Source organism: Camellia sinensis, chromosome 11, assembly GCF_055761805.1.
Source record: "Camellia sinensis isolate YWXY chromosome 11, ASM5576180v1, whole genome shotgun sequence".
Lineage (NCBI taxonomy): Eukaryota > Viridiplantae > Streptophyta > Magnoliopsida > Ericales > Theaceae > Camellia > Camellia sinensis.
In genome coordinates this window covers 49,328,956-49,344,301 of record NC_138971.1, presented here as the reverse complement: position 1 = coordinate 49,344,301, position 15,346 = coordinate 49,328,956, and the positions used below count along the sequence as shown (strand labels likewise).

General features: G+C 32.8%; 2 protein-coding genes across 2 annotated transcripts; both read right to left on the bottom strand.

Annotated features, from left to right (window-relative positions):
• Positions 1–4,581: 4,581 nt before the first annotated feature.
• Positions 4,582–9,135, bottom strand: LOC114318474 (uncharacterized). Its single transcript, XM_082893879.1, has 6 exons — positions 8,782–9,135; positions 8,288–8,429; positions 7,236–7,292; positions 5,442–5,497; positions 5,029–5,262; positions 4,582–4,903 (listed from the first exon to the last, which is right to left on the bottom strand). Exons 1-4 carry the CDS (start codon positions 8,872–8,874, stop codon positions 5,484–5,486), a joined length of 306 nt encoding a protein of 101 aa, XP_082750005.1. The 5' UTR covers positions 8,875–9,135; the 3' UTR covers positions 4,582–4,903; positions 5,029–5,262; positions 5,442–5,483.
• Positions 9,136–12,454: 3,319 nt separating this feature from the next.
• LOC114316410 (receptor-like protein EIX2) lies at positions 12,455–14,713 on the bottom strand. Its single transcript, XM_028263070.2, has one exon. The coding sequence runs from the start codon at positions 14,711–14,713 to the stop codon at positions 12,455–12,457; it is 2,259 nt and encodes a 752-aa protein (XP_028118871.2).
• Between the last annotated feature and the right edge of the window lie 633 nt (positions 14,714–15,346).

Here is a 15,346-nt window from a genome sequence, read left to right as displayed (position 1 = left end):
AATAGAAAAATACGGAGGAAAAGAAGAAGAATATGCTTATAGTTTTTATGGATTTAGAAGAAGAAGAAGAAGAAGAAGAAGAACTTAGGATGGGGGTGTGCTTAGAGATATAATATGGTGGGTGTTAGACAAAAAAATATTGACAACGGTTATATTAATGCGATGAAGGGCATGTATAATGGAATTGTGACTACAATTAATTCACTTGCAAGAGAAACGAATGAAGTTCTGATTACTTGAAGATTACATCGAGAGTAGCCTCAAGTCCGTACCTATTTGCCTTAATTATAGATGAATGTTAGACATATTTTAGATGATGTCTTATGATTTATGCTATTTGCAGATGCTATTATCATAGTGGATGAAATTAAAAGAGGAATTAATAGTAAATTAGAAATTTAGACAGAATAGAAGCACTTGAGTCGTTAAAAAACATTTTAAAATAATACTGAAATTGTACACATGGAATATTACTTCAATAACAGTAGAAATAGAAATAACAGACAAGTTGAGGTTGAAAGGCAGGAGAGACCAAAGGGTGAGCAATTTTGTTATGTAGGCTCAATTATTTATAAGAATGGAGTGAGATTGAAGATGACATGACCCATAGAATCAAAGTAGGCTCAATTAATGCTATCTCCATTTGAAGCAAGCCTCTCCATATGTGTCCAGGTTTCTTTAGTGGACTGGATAAAAGTAATTGTGGTCCGAAATGTTGGGCTGTTGCAATTGTGTTAGCTCAATAGCGATTGATGACAGCATTTTGGCTTGAATGAACTTTCCAAAGAGATTAAACAAATCAAAATCAAGAGTACATTGAAGAAACTGATTGAGTCAACGAAACCCAAAATAGCATGGATGTAGTCGAATGTGCAGGCTGCAGCGGCCTCAAGTATCTGAACTGTAAACATTTGGCAATGGAGAAATGGAGAACTTTGATTGTCAAAGTGATGAAGCCATCATGAATCTCCTGCCACAATGCCCGTATGATTGATCTGTACATTTGGATTTCAAATTGTTGATTAGTAGAAGATTAAAATCATAACACTGAACTAAAATGAGATGGAAGACATGAGAATTATCACTTTTATTTATTTATTGTGTTTCATTTTTTATTTTTGTTTTGTAGGAAACACAGGGTTAATTTTTATAGAAATGAGTCAAAAAGTCGATACCAAATTCAAACTCACCAAATTTATATTTAAAGTGATGTGTTTTCTTTCCGCCAAATTCCTTGGACACACATTAAAAAATAAGCGAAGATAGACACTAACAAGCATTCCTAGGAGTAGGGCTGCAAACAAACTGAGCCGTGCTGAGCTTTGCGGAGCTCGAGCTCGGCTTGTTTACTTATTGAGCTCGAGCTTGGCTCGATAAGAAACTGGGCTCAAGCTCGGCTTGGCTTGTTAACATTAATGAAAGTCAAGTTCGGTTCGGCTTAGCTCGATAATTTTTTTTAATATTATTTATATTATTTAAATAAAAATATTTAAATAAAAAAACATTATTTATATTATTTAATATATAAATAATATATTTATTATATAATTTAAATAAAGATAAATGAGCCAAGTCTGATGAGTCGAGCTTATGTGAGCTCGAGCTTGGCTCGTTTACTAAACGAACCGAGCCAAGCCATTAACGAGAGCTTGTTCATGAACAACTCGGTTCATTTGCAGCCCTACCTAGGAGGGCACAAAGGCACACAGCCCTGCTCATCCTCATAACCTTTGACACTCAAGTGTTGAATTCTCCCATTTTGTTCTCTTTTAGGCTCTCTTTTTGGTGTAACTAGTTCAACCTTGTTGGATCAACATATATTTTTATCATATACAGCAAGGTATATTTATAGGTGTCTTATTAAGTCAACACTCACAATTTCTTAAGGTTAGATATTTGCCTTGCTTTAGAATGGTATTAGTCAATAAACAATGGGGCAAATTACGACGGTAGTTGTTGTATTTTGGTCATTGTGAAATTTTAGTTCTTGTAATTTTAATTGACTCGATTCTGATCTTGAATTTATGACTTTGTCTTAATTTGGTCCAATTGATTTGAACTCTTAGTATTTTTGTTTTTATAGAAAATATGCACTTAAGTGTTATGTGTCATATTTTTATGAGTAAAATTATAGACTTGCTTAACTTAGTGAGTTAATCTCAACCAATTTAGCAATCATTTTATTTAAAAAACACTAACAATATTATCAATTAGACTAAATTGATACAAAATTTAAAATGAATGGTCAAAATTGAATCAATTGAAAATGTAGGGACAAAAATGACAAGAAATAAAATATAGAGATTATTGGTGTAATTTTCCCTAAACAATAAGCCAACTAACCAGGCATTACGACAAAGCCAATAAACTAAGTCTATGTAGGCCTATTGTAAAATAATTTAAGCTTATTTCAACTTAATTCGGGCCAGATTTTAAAAAGTTTGTTAGGCCATCTTGATCCCTTAAATTTTTACTCAAATTTAAGAAAAATTATTCATCCACATAATTCCCTCACCCCAAACCCCCTCAAATGATGTGACAAGCAAAATTTGAGAAATTGACCTTCATTCAAATATTTCTTCATAACTCTCTTTACATGCATTTTGTTTTGCCATCTCATTAGGGGAATTGTGAGGGAAATAAATTGTGTGGATGTAGCACTGCTGCAAATTTAATTAAAAGTCTAAGTTTGATTTGATATGACATTCCAATGGATAAACTTAGGTTTAATTGTAAATTTGAGTAAAACTTCAGTAATGGTAGAGTGGTAAATTTGAAAATTACAAAATGATCTTGAAAAAAAACCGAGTATATATTTATGTCTCCTTTAATTTGCGTTAAAAAAGGGGTAAAACTTATTTCATATAAATTTGAGTCAATGAGTGAAGAGGTGTTTTGCAAGATTTTTATCCAAATTTAAATTTGATAAACCTTGTTTGATCGTTGATTAATATAATTAAAAAGTCATTATAAATTATTATATTACTCTTTATTTTTCATAAAAAATCAAAAAATTAATTAAAATAACCACTTCTCAAACCATAGGGGTTGAAAATGTCCTTAGATGGTGGTTTTTAACTTTTGCTTGTGTGGGAAGATTTTTTAATTGGAAATTTACTTAATTATGGTTTCTATATGAACAGTTCCCCCCACTTATTTCTCTCCTACTCTCAAATCTCTATGACTAATAAGGACAAAAAGGACAATTACACAATGAGGGTGATGGAACCAACTTAACCAATGCAATCATGAAAGCTACACTGAACCCACTCTTCAGAGTAAGTAAATCTCGAATCCTTAAAATTGTCTTTAAATCACATGTATCGGTTAAGTTTAAGAAATATTAGTGAGAGTCAATCTCGATATGTTAGGATTTACAATTCATTCTTAGGATCTATCCTTTTTGCCTAGGCAAAATCATTCATTTACATGATCACATTTTTTACCATCTCATTTGTCACAATTGCCTTGAAATTGTCACTAGTGATGGAACCAACTTAACCAATGCAATCGTGACCCTGAGATGGTAAACTAAATATCATTAAAAAAAAAAAAATGTAGTATTATTGGCCATTCATTAATCATATAGATAAAAAAATAATTATTATATCTGTTTATTGAAATGTATGTTCTATTATTAATTATTTTTATGTTTACGTATTATTTGTATTAGTTTTGTTCCCCCTCCTTCCTAACTAGATCATAATATTTATCTCAAACTTCTAAAATTACTAGTGGCAAACGGAACTTGCCATTTTATATTGGACAAATTACATTTGTGGTTTCTAAAATTTTCGCGTTGAATCAATTCCATAATATCTTAGCAAAACACCATTGACAAAAAGATTTTTTTTCAAAGTAATATAAGAAAATTTACAAACAATTCCATAAAGAACTTGGTTAAGTTTTTATTTATTTTAAGAAGGAAAAACTTGGATCAGTTCTATTGCCCAAAATGGTAAATAGCATGCAATAGAGATGAGGAGGTGATGATGAGAAAGATGAAATCTCACAATCTATAGCAATTCACTACAAAAAATTACACTTTGTCTCCAAAAGTCATATTTTTAGTCGCCAAAAAGTTTTCCTGACTAAATAGTTTGGTCGCCAGCTTGGTCACAGAAAGATTGTCGGGGAAGGTATTGGCGACAAAAAATTTTAGTCGTTGATAGGCTAAATTAGGGACTAATCTTTTAGTCGCCAAAAGCTTTCAAAAAAATTAATATCGCATTTTTAGCAACTAAAACATTTAGTCGCCAAAACTAAAATTATTTTCCACTACTAATTTAGTAGCAAAAGTTTTTTTTTGTTCATCTTAATTTTTTTAGCTACTAAATATTTTAGTCGCCTAAAGTATAATTTCTTTTAGCTACTAAAAATTTAATCGTCTAAAGTCTATTTTTTTATTTAGCTACTAAAATTTTAGTCGCTAAATTATTATTTTTTTCATTTAATTTTTTTTTTAGCTACTAACTATTTAGTTTAGTCACTAAAAATATTTACTTCCTTTTTGGCTACTAATTATTTAGTGGCCAAAAACATGATATTATTATTATTTTAATTTGTCCATAACATAAAACATGGTATTAAAATTATTTTTATAATTTCTCCATAATTTGTCCAAAAAATAAAGTTCAAAACCAAATCTTCAATCATAGAAATGTGCTTTTTACAAGTTCAACTTCATTTTGAATTGGTGAAAGCGAATAGGTGCACCCACCAATAACATACTTAAAAATCCCCCATCAGTTTCCTATGCTCTAGAGCTCCAGTAGGATGACCCCAAACCAAAATTGCGTGAATGGCCAACATATTGAAGAGATTTATAAAAAAAGCCATCTTCTCCTCCCTTGACATATCTTGTAGATCTACTCTTTGAAGCTCCTCAACTATTCTTAAATACCTACAAAAGATTTTTTAATTCAATGGCCACAAGTTCTTGAATATACATCCATGTTCATAAAAGCATACAAGTTAATTAAAAGACCGCAACAAGTTTATCCATATAAATCAAAGGTTCCAACAAACCTTGCAAATTCCTCACTCCCATGGATACTTCTGTAATCAACATGTTTTCCATCTTCCGACGCATAAGCTTCAAAGATTGCATACGACAAAAATCTAAGCCTTGATGAAATTTCTATTATCGGCTTTGGCTTTACTTCTGTTATAACCCTTGGAATGTTGTGACATTGAGACATCACAATAGGATCATGATCCAAGAAGCGGTACAAGTGATTGCCATCTTCAAATAAGTTCTCGCTAAAGCAATGTAAAACCAGCACAGATAATGAAAAAATATAAATTTCTATCAGAAATATGAAATCATGTGTGTTTGTTTCTCTGTTTGTGTGTGTGTGTGTGTGTGAGAGAGAGAGAGAGAGAGAGCGAGAGAGAGAGAGAGAGATTAACACATTAAAAAGTTGAGTTTAGTTACTCACTGACGAACATACTGGAAGAAGAGTTTGCTTGCAAGGTTTCAATCAAATTCTGTAGCCTATTTGCAACACAGGAACAGATAGAAAAATGGTCAGCAAGGATAAGGCAGAAAAATCATAATACTAAACGGCAAAAATGGAATACTAAGATGGTCTCAATAAACAATCAGCCAATTACATTTAACATTGATTAACATTGTTCTTTCCCAAAGTGAACTATAAGCTATAGCTTTAGCACAAAGGGAACAGGTTGTATTCTTTACTTGGTTAAGCCAAATTTAACCAAGGTAGTAGTTCTAACTTTCTCAAATACTTCAACATTCTTAAATAATCAACTTATCAAGTTGACAGTTAGACGTAGATGACTCTATATTGTAATTTAACTTTCATCATCATGTCTCTTCTTTCCAACTGGATTTGTTGAAGATGGCTTCACTAAAGATAATTAAATCTAAATTCTTTAACATAAATAAATAAAAAAACACCAAGGAAATTGATCTTAAATCATCATATGAAGACATGGGTGACGCGACTTGTACTCGGTGGGTTTAGCTAAACCCCCTAAACTTTATTAAACACATGAGATTTTACAACGCCAAGTCAATGAGGGATCACTGAACCCTCATTTTTTTCTCTTTAACCCTCTGATCTTTTTCCCTTGAACCCTTCTTGAATGTATTACAATTGGTTTTCATTTTAAATAGTTTTGCGTAAAATCAAGTGTGAACCTACCCCTCTTTGTCAGTTTAGCATGATGTACTAATGTTGGAAACGTCTCATATGGTTGGGTGTCAGCGAGTTTGAAGTTCCTTTAGTTGTAGTAACATTATGCTTATTATGTTTTTCAACATATTTTGTTTACCATTTGATACGACACACTTACAACCAATAGCACAATTGTAGAAATGCCATAACCATTATGAATGTGGCGCATCAAATGTAAACAAAAATATGGTAGTAAATTTGGCTTACAAGTGAAATTCTTACAAATGTCAAATTGTCACATAAGCCTTCAAATGAATTTGACATCTCTAAATTTGAAAGTTTGGTTGAAAATGCTCTAATAAGTCTTAAGATACCTTAAAACACACCCTGTTGAGGTGTAAAATTCTTATTGGGTTTTATGTCATGTTGTAGGTCCCAAACATGGTGTGAAATCCAATAAAAATTGAGTAAGTCTACATATACAAAATTAAACTACAAAATGGAGTGGACCCTATCGTACTGACGTATACATTCTTATTACTTTTTTGAAGCTTAATTTTATGTACGTAAACTTACACATTAAAATTCCACATAGAATGTGTTTCTTCAACCATTTAAAGTGGAGTAATGCTATACAAACTAACAAATTGTACAAACTTTTTTTACTTATTGATATGGCATTGAGTCCTGTTTCTGTTTCTAAAGTTTCATCATTGCATGACACATCAGTTAATAAATAGTGTTTCGTTTAGTTTCTATTCAAAAATATGACTAAATAGTTATTTATCCAAAAAAATGACTACACAGCTAAATAAATAAGTATATGAAGTTGCATTGTTATGTCTCATTAGATGGCCAAACTATGTGCTAATGACCAATTCATACGTGCACATGAAGACATACTTATTTCAAAAGACAACAAAGAAACCAATCACAAACACTAGTTTTACAGCATCATTATGAAGCAAATAATAGAAATTGAACTCTCATCGAAATCCTCCATTGATCAATAGATCATTAAACAAACAAGAATTACACAAAACTCACTTGATCAATAGATCATTAAACAAACAAGAATTACACAAAACTCACTTGTTATCGTGCCCACCCGCCACAGTGGCTCATACAAGTACGAGTAACCTCCAACACCTGTCAAAATAGTCAATGGAAGTTTTTCAATGAGAAAGTTATACACCTAGTAACTTGGAAAATATTTGAATTAAATCAAACAAAAGTGTGTGATAAACAACCATGGTGGACGTATACCACAAAATACATCATGCATCAAATGCTATAGAAAAGAAACTCAACAATTATGTGTACACAACAATATGTCCCTTTATGGTTTACTTTGAAAAAGGCAGCATGTGAGTGCAAGTAGAACCTGCATTTACATGATATAAATGCACCTCTGTTCAACTGAAAAACACAATTAAACTTGAATTATTTTTTATTACATTTTTATTTAACAAAAATAATAATAATAATAATAATGAATTAACATGACACATAAGTGGAGGTGGGAGCAATAGAAGCTACATGATATCCCTAGCAAATGCAACTAATATACAAACCATTTCTACATAAACAAACAGAGCAGCTCACAAACTTAAACCATTAAAACTTGAGAGTTTGGAGATCCAAATCCTTAAAAAATGTTCCAGTACCCCCACCCCAGCAAAACAGAGAAGCCAAATAGGGGGAGCATTCTAAAGCAAATACAACCATGAATATATATAATTTCCTATAAATAAATATTGAAAGATAATGAGATGGTTGCACCAAAATTTTCATAAAGCAAATAAGTTGGGCTGGTCATTGGATGTGCAAAATTTTCAGAAAGTGGATCGGTTCAGGTCAGCTCTTCTTTCGGAATTACTCAATCACAACATACTTAAGCATCACCCATACATATGCAAATTCTCCAATATTGTAACCTTGCTGCATAACTCAATTATGTTCACATATTCACTTGACCTGTGCCTAAAAAAATTGCAAAAAAGTAGCAAAAACAACACTATAGCTTAGTGATCAAATTAAACACACCACTAATAATAGCCTAAAAGTTTTCCCAATTTCAACTCGACATAAATAAGGACTGAGTGTTGCATTCAAAAACAAGATCAAAGCAGAAGAGGACTAACCGAAGAGAAGCTTGTCCAATTCCAGAAGGAGATCAACCACCTTCTTCAATGTTGGTACTGTGCATATCATCCATTCATTCAAATTGTGACTCAACTGTTGATACTCTGCCAGTGGCATCAAATGGTGCTGAAAACACCACAGCTACAAAAGTAGATTAGATTTTTGAGAAGCCTAAGAGACATTTTATCAAACAGTTTGAAGGCAAGAAAAAATAAAACAAACAAACAAACAAACAAACAAATTGAAAAGCCATAACAACTTCCCAAACCAACAATTCATGGGGGGCAACGAGCCATTAGATTTTAATGGGTTTTGATTTATATATATGGATATATATATATATATATATACACACACAAAGAAGACTAGAAGAGGAAGAAACAGAGAGGGGTGTGAGGATGATTCTGGAAATTTTCCTGGAAAGTGGAAAGAAAGAGAGAGCTTTCAAAATGGAGACTTTGAGAGAGAGAGAGAGAGAGAGAGAGAGAGGTACCTCAGGCTCGGACAAGGGTTTGCACTGCATGAGCTGTGCAATCTGCTCATCGAGATTCCCATGGGTATTCGAGGCGACCAGATCTACACTCATCTTCGGGATTATATACAGGAAACGATTTTGGGTCAATATGCGAACTGCACACAGAGAGAGCTCGCAATCGGTGCTCCAGTTGTCGGCGACCGCGAGGAGGAGCGGCGGAGGCACGGCTGGTGGAGCGGCGGTGAAAGAGAGAGGGGAGAAGAGCAGCGAAGAGGCAGAGGAAGAATGAGAGGGAGAGGTAGAGAGAAACGCTGAAGAAAGAGAGTGACAGAGGCGCTGGTTTGTTGTCTGGAACCAAATATACTAGTGGGTGGCACACACGACGACGATACGTGTGCAATTTAAATAAGTAGCAATAAAAAATAATAATAATGAAATTAATATTATAATGTGTACTTAATTTAAGTGGTATGAGTCCTCGTACTTAAACCCATGATCATGGGTTCAAGCCTTGCCCATCTCTTTGTTTAACTTTTTTTTAAAAAATAAAAAATACTGCCACATGGCATGAGGAGAGTAAAGTTTCAGGACACCATAAGAGGTGTTCACTTTATAATAGTATAGATATATTAAACCATTACCGACAAAATTTTTAGTCGCCAATTCCTTTATAAAATCCCTCCAAAATTTAAAATGCTTGGCTCCAAAAATTTTTGGTGTTTGGCGACTAAAATAGTTTTTTTTGGTCGCTGAACATAAGGTTTTGGCCACCAAACTTTTAGTCGACAAAGACAAATAATAATTTTTTATTTTTCCCTTCGACGACGAAACAATTTAGTAGCCAAAAATTCAATATATGGCAACTAAAATTTTTTTTTGTTGCTGAAACTAAGTTTTTGGCAACCAAAGTTTGGTCGCCAAAAATAAAAAAATAATTTTTTACTTTTCATTCGGCAACTAAATGCTTTTAGTAGCCAAAACTCAATATATGGCAACTAAATTTTTTTTTTGTCGCCAATTCTGGAATTTTTAGCGACTAAATTTTTTTTAGTCTCCAATAATCAATATACGCCGACTAAAAAAAATTAGTAGCTAAATATTTTACTTTTGCCAACTAAAAAAATTATTAGTCACCAATTCCCCAATTTTTGGCGACTAATTTTTTTTAGTAGCCAATTTTAGTCACCAAATGTGTATTTTGTTGTAGTGATTGGAACAGCTGCAAAAGTGGTGGTCTCTGGCCGTGACCTTCTCAGCAACGGACACCAGCCGAATCTCACGGCCTTACCCCAACTAAGCGGACCCCCTTTCTTTTTCCCCGTCAAACCATCTGTTAAACAAAAACCATCGCTTCTCTTCTACAATTGAGATCCACGTGTGTGTTTATTTGAGTGAGTTAACTCACTGAGTTGGCTAAATAATGTATAAAATATTAAATTTATATTCTACCCTTTAAAATAAGGCATGTGACATGCATGGGAGCTTCTATTTGCACACACGCATTCCCCTCTTTACACATCTTTTTCAATAAATAATTGGTTCGGAAGTAGAATTTCAAAAATAAACAATTGGTTCGGAAGCAGCATTCCGAAAATAAATAACTTGTTCGGAAGTAGAGTTCCGAATTTTTTTCATTTTTTCGACATTCAACTTCTGAATGTGTTTATTTAATGTCCATAATAGTAATTTCACTTGAAAATAAAATTATAATAAAAATAATTTTTATTAAGTGTGTGTAAATAGGGGAATGGAGATGTGCAAATAGAAGCTCCCGACATGCACATGGCCAATTTCTGTGAAAAGACTTAACTACCATTGTCTGGGACAAAAAGAGACAAAATATAAAATTCAATATTAAAATCGAACGATTTGAAAATATAGGAACTAAAATAACATAAAAGTGTATCATATGCATCATTTTAAGGGTGAACATTGTAACATTTTCCTTTTCTCTATGCTAATTGTTGGTATGGTGTGTAGGATTGGCTGATGCCTATTGAAATTGTGATAATTGATTTAGATCCCCTTTGGGTCATTTTGTGGACTGCTAATCAATGTGTAGTTAGGAGCTAATCATCTGCATTTGCATCCGCATATATGGAAACTTATGATATTTTGGTTACATTGTGACAGTTTTGTTACTTTGGCTTTTGTTAGTGTGTGGCATTCTCCCAAAAAAGTTATATAGATATTTTAAATTTTTAGTGATTTTTTTTCTTTCTAAATTATGTCTATTTTTTTTTTATAAACTTTTTAGGTTTGTCTTGTGTAGACAAATCTAAAAAGTAAAAAAAAAAAAAAAAAATCCTAAGGACAAAAAAAGTTACCAAAAAAAAAAAAATCAATTTTTTTTGATTTTTTTTTTTATAATCCCTTTCAGACTTTTTTTTCAAACTTTTCAAATTTTTTGATCTTTTCTAATTTCTTTAGTCGAGTAGAATTCAAGAGTGTAACACTTTAATTTAAAAAAAAAAAATCATTAAAGATGAAAAAAATCAACAAAAAGTTATTAAAAAAGCCAACCTCAAACACTGGTAAATTGGTTAAAACTCAATAGACACAAATAGATAGAGAATAAAACACACACACAATTTTTTGGCAAGGATTAATCGTTAACAAATTAAATAAAAAGTAGTGCAAGTTGAGAAACATACTTGTATATTACTGATATTACGTACTTCTCCTAAATCATTAAAAGTTTTGACACAAGTAAAGATTACTACAATGTGAAGAAAAACATGAATAGTTGAACTTATATGTGAATTTGATTGCGGCACAATAGCTCTCTGTTTTGATAGGGTTTTTGTTGGTGATACCATTACTATATGTATATCATTGTTGGAGCATTTTGCTCAATTCTCAAAATTAAAACTAGAATCCATGGCCTCAATTGGCAAAAGTCATAGAATTCACCAATAAAAGGAGAATACATATATATGCAAAACACAGTCTATAACATATTTTGGAATATGATAGTTCACAAATAATTTATTTAAGGAAAGACTTACATTAGAATATTTTACAAAAGACACAAAATCATCAAACAACATCAACATATATACTAGAACTATAGAATTATTCAAACTTATTTCTTTCCAACAACTCAAGAAAATCCATAACATGATCTCAATGCTGCTTCCTCTGAGAATCCTTTCTCCAGCCGAATATAAGACCCTTTAATGACAGCAAAGCATATAACAAGCATATTAGTGGATGTTAACATGGTTTCTCTGAAATAATGCAACAAATGACTTTTGAAAAATTATTTGAGAAATGTAAAACAGCAAACATGCATTTGTTTCAATGTTTTTAAGCATGTGACAAAGAATTTTGGCTCTTTTGGTAAAGAAATTAGGTGGAAATTAATCTGTACACTTTACTGTATGATCTTGAATGTAAGACATGTTTTGATGATAATCTAGAAATATCACTACCTCCACTTCAAAATATGAATGGTTATTCTTCAAGATATTCCAAAAATCATTAACATGATTAGCATTGTTATGTTAATGATGGTAAGGAAATGAGAAAAATTCAAAAGATTCATGCAAGAAAAATCATGGGGTATGAAGATGGAAATTTGATGTACACGTCGAAATTATCACAAGATACAGAGGTAATGTATGTACATGATATGAGAGAGAGAGAGAGAGAGAGAGAGAGAGAGAGACGAACCAATTGGGAGATGAATTCATCTTCCAATTTTTTTTTCGTTGAATTTCCTCCTTAGCTGAGCGAACTTGATTGCTATGGTTACTAATATCCAATTGTAGTTGTTTTCGATGAACTGGAAGTACGCATACCTCCAAGACTTCTTGAAATTCAAAGTGCTACAAACCCCCAAAAACCCAACCGAGAAACCAGGTCCAATGCCAGCGTAGAACCACAAAAAATCAGTTTCATCTGCAACTTTACTCTCATCACCATGTTTGTGATCACCAACCGATGATTTATCATCGAGGCAGCTGTTTAGTGGTGCACCACAAAGGCCATCACTGTTGCCTATATAAATGGAAGGATCATCGAGAGTTCGAAGTTGATTTCCCGTTGGTATTCGTCCTGATAAATTATTGAATGACATGTTCAAATGACCTAGGTAGCTTAAACTAGACAGAGTTAGAGGAATGGGGCCAGAAAGTTTGTTTCGAGACAAATCAAGAGATTCCATTTGTGTCAAATTGCCAATATTATTAGGGATCCTTCCTATTAGATGATTTCCAGATAAATTCAAGTTGAGCAATCCAGAAAGATCCATTAACTCGTTTGGAATCTCTCCAACAATGCCATTGTTCGAAAGGTCTATGGAGACGAGAAATTTGAGTGTCTTGGTGTATTCCAGTTCTCTTCCTTTCATTGAATCAAAAATGTTCTCTTCATAATTTCCTTCAATAGAATAATCGTTAACTGGATAAGAAAAGTACCCAGGATGTAGGTCAACCATGGCAGTGAAGTTGCCAAAACAACGAGGGATATTTCCCGTTATGTTATTTTGTGCCAAGTTCAACAATTGCAAATTTTGGAGACAACAGAGTTGTGGAGGAATATCACCATAGAAATTATTTGATTGAAGATTGAGAAATGTAAGATTAGTTAGGTTATATCCAATCCATGGAGGGATATTATCAGTGAACACATTTTCACTTAGATCAATGGTGAAAAGATGTGTCAAATTCTGTAAGGACAAAGGAAGCTTCCCGAAAAACTTATTGTTACGCAAGTGCAAGGAATTGAGATATTGTAGGGAACCCAAAGAACTTGGAATTTCACCATATAGACTATTATTCGTCAAATCTAGCACCGACAACTGATTCAACTGCCCCAAGCAAGGAGGAATTTTTCCTGATAACTGATTGTTTGAGAAATCAATAAGAGTTATATCCTTTGCCTTGCACAAAGACACTGGAATGACACCAGTCAAATGGTTATTTGAGAGAACAAGATACATGAATCTCATCGTCGCATTATCATCACTCACAGTAATAGGTCCTGAAAGCAAGTTGTTGAAGAGATCTAAGAAATAAAAATCTGAAGGAAGGGTTAGTGGGCCCTCAAATCTGTTAGAACTCAATAGTAACTCTTTATCACCAGCACCATTACCATATCTATATTTACATTTTTGAGATATTGGCACCTTTCCTTTGATCTGGTTGTTGGAAAGATCCAAGTATATAGTGCCACAATAAATACTCTCAAACCAATCAGGAATGACATCTGAGATGCTTGCATTAGACATGTATAAATGTGTAACATTTTTTTGTGTTTCGAGCCATTGAGGAAATTGGGGTCCTACTTTGACGGATGACAATTGTATGACTTGGAGTTGAAAGGGAGGAACCCATTGGGAGGTCACATTCAAAACTAATGAATTTGAATGCAAGTACAATTCATTTAAACTCTTGAGTTTGGCAAAGTGAAGTTCAAATACGGTGCCAACAAATGAATTGTTTGACAAATCTAGATATTCTAGTTTTGAAAGTTGTCCAAGACTAATTGGAATGCTCCCATTCAATTGATTGTCTCCAGTATATAACACTCTCAAATATGATAGTCTTCCGAGTGATGATGGCAGCGGACCATAAAATGAATTCATGCTCAAGTCTAGGTAATTCAAATGATTTAAATCAAGTAAGGAAGGACTTATCTGACCACGCAATTGGTTCATTTGGAAATTTGGATCATGGTCGTCGAAAATTGGATAATGCAGATCAAGCTTCACAACATGGCCTGTTTTATCGCTACAACCAACACCCTTCCACGTGCAACAGTCCTTTCCGACCCACGAGGATAAACGGTTTGCTTCATCTGTGAGATTTCCTTTGAATTTCATAAGAGCTTCTCTCTCACTCGCTATGCAACTCAGATTTGAATTTGTATTACTACAAATGAACTCAAGTCTTTCAATGAAAAAAAGAGCAAATAACATCACAAGAACACTAGGGGTTGAGCCCATAGCTTCTGAGTGTGGAATGTAATTTTGATGCCAGTGTTAAAAGATTAGAGTTTCATAAACTGTATAAGAAGACTTGATTGTTTTGAAAAGTCTCAAATCATGAGCACCTAGTTATAATTATTATTATTATAATATAATGTATATAATTAAAAATTGTTAAAATATGTAAATAAGAATATATTTATGTCCAAGTCAAGTCGTCAATGGACTGCCATATTCCGTCTTCTTGGGGGTAGAAACAAGGCCATTTCGTCTTCTTGGGGGTAGAAACTCTTGTCTCTAGTCTTTGGTGTATCAGATTCATATTGGACAAAGACCAATGATAGAATTATCAAATACTCAGATAAAGCGTGAGATGGTGATACCAAAAAAATACATTTATGCCTCCGTTGGAGAAGTGGGTTGACTTTTTGATTTTTTGATTTTTTTAGTTATTTTAACTTGGACTAAAAAGCTTAGTTTGGGAATAGCTTTTTGACTTTTTGACTTTTTTGACTTTTTTTGTAAGAGAAGAGTGTAATGATTATGGGTTGGATGTGATGTTTTGTTTGTTGTGGCTAAAATAGTCTATTTTGTCTTTTGTGTCTAAAATAATCCCAAACTTCCTTACCAAACGGAGCCATATCAATTACA